General features: G+C 43.2%; 1 protein-coding gene across 1 annotated transcript; it reads left to right on the forward strand.

Moving 5' to 3' along the window:
- Positions 1-1,404: 1,404 nt before the first annotated feature.
- tnfb (tumor necrosis factor b (TNF superfamily, member 2)) lies at positions 1,405-2,852 on the forward strand (the record flags this gene model as incomplete). Its single annotated transcript, XM_083918196.1, has 4 exons — positions 1,405-1,593; positions 1,702-1,756; positions 1,867-1,926; positions 2,179-2,852. The coding sequence occupies 4 exons, from the start codon at positions 1,405-1,407 to the stop codon at positions 2,634-2,636; spliced, it is 762 nt and encodes a 253-aa protein (XP_083774322.1). The 3' UTR covers positions 2,637-2,852.
- Between the last annotated feature and the right edge of the window lie 4,130 nt (positions 2,853-6,982).

Raw genomic sequence — 6,982 nt, forward strand, 5'->3', positions numbered from 1 at the left:
GTGTGTAAAGCGGTCATTCATTCATCTTCAACCGCTTGTCCCTGTCGGGGTCGCGGGGTTGCTGGTGTCGATCCCAGCTGACATCGGGCGTGAGGCGGGGTACACCCGGGACAGGACGCCAGTCTATCGCAGGGCACATAGAGACGAACAGAGACAGACAACCATTCACACTCACATTCACACCTATGGGCAATTTAGAGTCATCACTTAACCTAACACATACACATCTTTGGACTGTGGGAGGAAGCCGTAGGACCTGGAGAGAACCCACGCAGACACGGGGAGAACATGCAAACTCCACACAGAAGGGCCCCCGCCGGGATTTGAACCAGGAACCCTCTCGCTGTGAGGCGACAGTGCTAACCTTTTTGAGACTTTTATTATGTTCACAATTTAGATATATTCCAGTGCATTTCTGGCTGCTAATACTGTAAACAAAAGGATTTAGCATAACACTAAGAGAGCAGATATATCTTATGGATGTATTTATTAAGAACTATAGCATCTGTGTTATCTGGTCTATAAACGGATAATGAATGTAGTAAAACACTGTTGTGATAACAGTATGTCTTTATAGTTATTGACAAATGTCCTTAGAGCTGCTTACAGCCACATTAAAGTGTGTCATAAACCATCTGCTAAAGGTTTAGATGGTGCTTAATGATAAACTAGGGGTGGTTCAAGTGTTACAAATATAGGCGGTGAGCAGGTGAATTGTTTACACAATCCACACATTTTTGTGGTATTTCTAAACATCTGGGCTGACCTCTGATGCCGGTGACTTGTGGATTTATGTGCAAACCTCAGCAGTTACAGACGGCTTACATTCTGTGGGTGGCTCAAGGTATGTGTGTTTGTGACTTTGTCTCTGTCTCAGTGTGTGTACACTGTTTGTGTTTGTGCATCAATGTCTGTGTGTGTGTGTGTGTGTGTGTGTGTCTCTCTGTTACAACAGCATGTCATTTTTCAAAACCCAAAAGCAGAGACCAACCACTTTCCCATCCTGAAACCACAACTCCCGTTGGGTTCCACGCTCTGGTAAAACTCCACTAAAGATTCTGTGAGTTTTCTTTTCCCTCCCGGCCCGCTGCGGCTCTTTTTCTCTCCGTGGCCCGGGTTGCTCTGCTGCTGCTGCTGCTGCTGCTGCTGCTGCTTGCTGCACTGTCTCCGCTTACAGTGTGACATCACTGGAGTTTCCCCTCTGCAGAAGCAGCTGCCACAGCATAAATACTACAAGCTCCCTGGCAGAAGTTCACTCTTAACACAATAGCAACACAAAGAACAAGAAGAAGTATCACCGCAGAGCCCTGGAAGCACCTGAAGAAGACACAGCGTCCAGCCAAGTGTTTAGTTGCTCTATTTATTTTACAAACTGCAAGCAGTGAAGAAAGGGCTGTGCACAGTATGGTGGACTACACAACAGCACTGAATGGTGTGGAGATGGGTCTGGAGGAGAGGACGGTGGTGTTGGTAGAAAAGAAGTCCTCCACAGGGCGGATGTGGAAGGTCTCTGTGGCCCTTCTCTTTGTGGCCCTTTGTTTAGGAGGCATCCTGCTGTTTGCTTGGCACTGGAGCGGGAGGCCAGAAGTGTTGGTAAGGAGTAGCTCTGTCTTTCTGTATTGTTTTATCTTTTACAACCTCGTACAGGACATTTCTGTGTTGATATCTCTAGACAATCAGTGTTTGTCTCTCTCCACACAGATGCAATCACACCAAACGGAGGCACTAATGAAGAAGGACCCTTCTGAGAAAACAGGTGATTATACGCATGGATGCTCATGTAATGCTGAGGGGTTTTTGTGTGAGGTATACTTAAGTCTGTGTGGCTTATTTGAGACAAGCTCACATTTGTCTTACTCTCCCCAGATCCCCACTCCTCGTTAAAGCGCATCAGCAGCAAAGCCAAGGCAGCCATCCATTTAGAAGGTGAGTCATAGCGATTTGGTACGGAGCACACAATGTGCTCATGATCTCGGTGTTCAAAAGAGACTCTTTCTTCTCTGGTGTGATATTTGCAGCTTCCTTTTTTAGAAGCATGTTGAACAGGAGCAGTATAAGGAAGTTGTTGCACAAGTTATTCATTGGCTTTCTCGATAACATGCCTGTCGATTATTAAACACCCGGTGTAGAGAAGAACCAAAGTATTTCAGCGCTTCTTCTGTCTTCATCTGTTTCCAGGAAGCTACGAAGATGGCGAGAGTTCTCAAGACCAGCTGGAGTGGAGAAACGGTCAAGGCCAGGCGTTCGCTCAGGGCGGCTTCCGACTTGTGAACAACCAGATTGTTATCCCGCAAACAGGCCTCTACTTCGTCTACAGCCAGGCGTCGTTCAGAGTGTCCTGCAGCGATGGCGACGAGGAGGGAGCGGGAAGACGCCTCACACCACTCAGCCACAAGATCTGGCGCTTCTCAGACTCCATTGGAAGGAAAGCGTCTCTGATGAGCGCGGTGAGGTCAGCGTGCCAAAACACTGCCCAGGAAGACAGCTACAGAGACGGACAGGGCTGGTACAACGCCATTTATCTGGGTGCAGTGTTTCAGCTGTACAAAGGCGACCGACTGTGGACGGAAACCAACCAGCTCTCAGAGTTGGAGACAGACGAGGGAAGGACTTTCTTTGGTGTGTTTGCACTTTAAAATGACTCTTTGCTGTGATACTAAGATACAAAGCTCTGCACAGTGCCATTTTTTTTTAATGTTTATTTTATTATTATTCATCTTCATGGTGATGTAGAAGTGTTTGAATCTCAATGGAGATAAAGCCTGTAGACGACCAGGCGGTGCAGATTTTTTAAAATCCTATAAACTGTAACAGTTTGCAAAATTATTTCTATTTTAGGCACTTTTTGTACATTATTTATGCTGACCTGAGATTGTAGTAGGCTAGACTTTCAACTCTTATCACAAACTATTACAACCTGTAGGTATTTATTTGTATTTATTTATATTTAAATCGTTGGGATTAGGTGTTATATGTTATATTTATATGCTGTATTCATTCATTCATTCATTCATCTTCAACTGCTTGTCCCTGTCGGGGTCGCGGGGGGGCTGGAGCCTATGATGTATGTGCACATGAATTAAATTAAAATGCAAAAAGAGAAAAGATTGTGTCACTACAAAGGATGAAGTCATGTCATAGCTGAGATACCAAAATAGCAATTTGAGTTGGCAAACAGGTCCAGTTGAAAGTAACACACACACACACACACGCGCGCACACACACACACACACACAAACTGAAGCAGGCTCGGCCTTGTATTTGTCTTATAAGTAGCTATGCAATTCCTCCACAGCCAGCAAATACTTCCTTTGTTAGATCAGACAAGATGAGGGGAATTTCCTAGTTTTGTGTGCTTTCGAGTGCTGTGTCAGGTGGAGGCCCACAGAAGCCTCAGCCCAGAGCGGGTTTTCCCCAGTGACACCCTCACCACCAACACCACCACCACCACCCTCTCTCCCACACACAACCTCCCTCCTCCTCTACACCAACCACCCCCTTTACTCTATTACCACATACTTCATCTTCAGTCAGCTGGAAAGAAACATGACATGGGAGGGTGTATGTGTAGTCTGTATGGGACTGTAGCACAGCTGGTTTCGTGTAAAATGATTTCATACAAATATCGGATGTACTTAGGAGCAATTTGTCTACTTGAGTTTCTTTCTATCCACAAACATCCACTTATTGTCTCAGTTAGGAGGTTCCCACCGGCCTTCACAGCTGGTCACTGGGTTGAAAACCGCCTCCCACTTTTGTTTAATGATCTCTTCTTCTGGGATTATTTGCTCTTTGACTCCCAAAGGCCAACCGGGGAGGAAAAATATCAAGTTTCACTGACAAATACACTCAACTTGATAAGAGTTAATTGCTCAAAATGTCATTGTTGAGTCAGAAAAGCGCTAAATAACTGGTGACATCTAGTGGATGATGTAATCATGCTCGGGAGTGTCACTATCAGGATGTCGAGACTCTTAAGGGAGCTGTTTGAGGAAATGGTTTATGTTACAGAAAAGAGAAATGCTGAAAAATGAAGGTGAGACACTACAGTTGAAACAACATTTGGGTCATTGCTGCCTTAACGTGCCTTCTTTCAGACTAGTGGAAAGAAAACATACAAGATCTGTTGTAGATTTCTCCTGAATTCACCAAAAGGTAGCTTTAGATTAGGCCTCATTTACATATTTAAACAACATTTCAGAAAACGTGTAATACAAAAAATATTTGTCCTAATGTAAGTCATCAACTGGGGAAGTTTCATGGTGATATTTATTAGTTAATATTTGTAGCATATTCCTGTGTAGTGTCCACAGCTCCCCTTTAGCAGCACTTACGGACACCAAACTTTCCAGTTTCTGTATTCTAAAGGTTTTTACAGAGAGGTTCGTTCACGTATTATTCACAGCCTGATTTATACATAACATTTTATTACATTCCTAAAAACATGGAGACGTTTTTTAATAGCTGGTGCCAGTATTTAGATGACTTATGGAGTGATATTAAGAGATATCCTAAATCTCCTCTGTAAAAATGTTTGGCTCTAAGATGCCAACAAAATGAAGATGAAATTCTGAACCTGGCTTTTTAATGTTCACATTTCTGTTCTGGAAAATTTTACATTTCTTGTAATGGTAAAATATTTGTTTGTTTGTTAGTGTTTGTTCACTTAATTGTGGTTTTAATAAAGAAATCACTCAAGCTGAAAAACTGATGAAAAATCCTTTAAAACATTTCAGAGTTTTGGGGAAAGAACGAGGTCGCAAGCGGCCAAAATGGGTTTTCTCAGGAGGGTGGCTGGAGTCTCCCTTAGAGAGAGGGTGAGAAGTTCAGCCATCCGTGAGGAACTCGGAGTAGAGACTCTGCTCCTTTGCGTTGAAGGGGGGCCAGTTGAGGTTGTTCGGGCATCTAGTAAGGATGCCCCCTGGGCGCCTCCCTAGGGAGGTGTTCCAGGCACGTCCAGCTGGGAGGAGGCCTCGGGGAAGACCCAGGACCAGGTGGAGAGATTATATCTCCACACTGGCCTGGGAACGCCTCGGGATCCCCCAGTTAGAGCTGGTTAATGTGGCCCGGGAAAGGGAAGTTTGGGGTCCCCCCGACCCCGGATAAGCGGCTGAAAATGAGATGAGTTTCCGTTTCGCTGAAGAGTTTAGAGTTTTGGAATTTAATCCTGTAATTCCCTTGTTTATGTATTTCCACAAAACACAAAAATACCCAATGAAAAAACAATGATTTTATTTATGTATCCATATATTTGCATACACATACTCTGAAATATATTAACATTTAAGATCTTAGATATAGTGAATACAAATATCCACAAATCCATGTATATTCTTCATATATGTGCAAGATAATAGAACATTAAATTATTTCTGCATTCATATTTTACACTATCTGATCCAGGTACAGTTAATAAATATGGCCTATTTCATTCATTCATGTCCTCCTCCATACCCTGAGCTAAAATGTATTAATAAAAGCAACAAAAAGTGGAATAACCATCGTTTGTTCAGTTTAAAGTGCATACTGACATATATATCTTTAAAAATATTTGACAAAGTTATTGTTTTACCTGCTGAGAAAGCTGTTCAGGTATCATTGCTTTTATAAAATCTGGAAATAGCTCATGAATGAAATAGTACATCCAGATTAACTGTTGAATAAATACATTATGCCCCATTACTTTATGTATACCCTTCTCTGATACATTTACAATTTACCCCAAGGCAAAATGGGAAAGAAAAATACAAAAAAAGAGCTAGCATCCATCCAGATTGTCTGTTATGGGAAACTATAAGAAAAAAAAGGCCCACAAGAATGACGTTTAACAGTTGTATAAAAACTGTGCTTTCTCCGAATATCTACAGGAATAGCCATCGTAGAAGCCCCGCATCTCACCGAAACCGCTGCTGTAGAAATATAAATTTTCAGGAGGCAGAAAGTAAAAACTGACAAATTGGATGTTTGAGTTTTCAGCTGCAGAGACTGTGGCTGCGGCTGTATGCGGCGATATCTGCAGAATACACACGCTGCAGCATGAGGGGTTTATTTGATGGCTACTACTGTACCATACTGCTAATTAGATACAACCCAAACCTCAAAAAGTACATTGTAAAACATTGTTTCAAATGGCAACGCTATCAAAATTGTCCCTATACACGAGCAAGCTTGGATCACTTTCTCCTTTAAAACGGGTCTAATATTCAGCAAAGGACTGGATTTTTAAGATGCAGTTTTTCACTTGAATACACAGTCCTGACGACGGACATCCATACATGCCAAGCTCCGAAGCCCCGTCTAAATTATGGCTATTTAATAATGCACATTATCACTTTTCAGTGAGAGCAGTATTCCACAAAGAAGGGCTCTTCAGGGGAAACATTGGAAAAGAAACTGTACATTGCTTTGTCCTTTTGTAAATTCCCGTTTTCACAACTCTCCTGAAAAGTAAACAAACAATTGAACAACAACTCCATGACAAAACAGATCAGATAGTACAGAACAATATAAATCACTACGGTATGTGCTTGCCTAGTCAACAGACTCGAGAGACAAAAGGTGGAGACGATATAGCAAAGACACTGACACAAACGTTTCCGTTCAAGATCCTTGACGCGGTGTCTCCACAACAGAACGAGATAACGAATGAAGAAGAGGAATTACTGAGACCACTTGACCTTTGAAAAAGACCCCGAGTGCTGCTAGTCTGACCGGTCACAAGAGCCTCGTCGCTGGACTGAACACGGTGAGATCAGAACTGTGAGGACGGGTGTTACCTGTGTGGCTCTCTCTCTCCACGAAGCTGCCAAGTGTGAAGCGCTCCTGTGGACTTATTTGTGCTTCCACGCCGTATTTTAAAACAGTGTCACTACACCGCTGTGCTCATCGCCGAAACAAGTGAAAGTCACAGTGTCTCGTTGTGTTTTGTGTCCCCGGTGTGTGTGTGTGTGTCGCCCCCTCCCACCCTCTCCCGGTGCCTTGC

Source organism: Echiichthys vipera (assembly GCF_963691815.1).
Source record: "Echiichthys vipera genome assembly, chromosome: 8".
NCBI lineage: Eukaryota > Metazoa > Chordata > Actinopteri > Perciformes > Trachinidae > Echiichthys > Echiichthys vipera.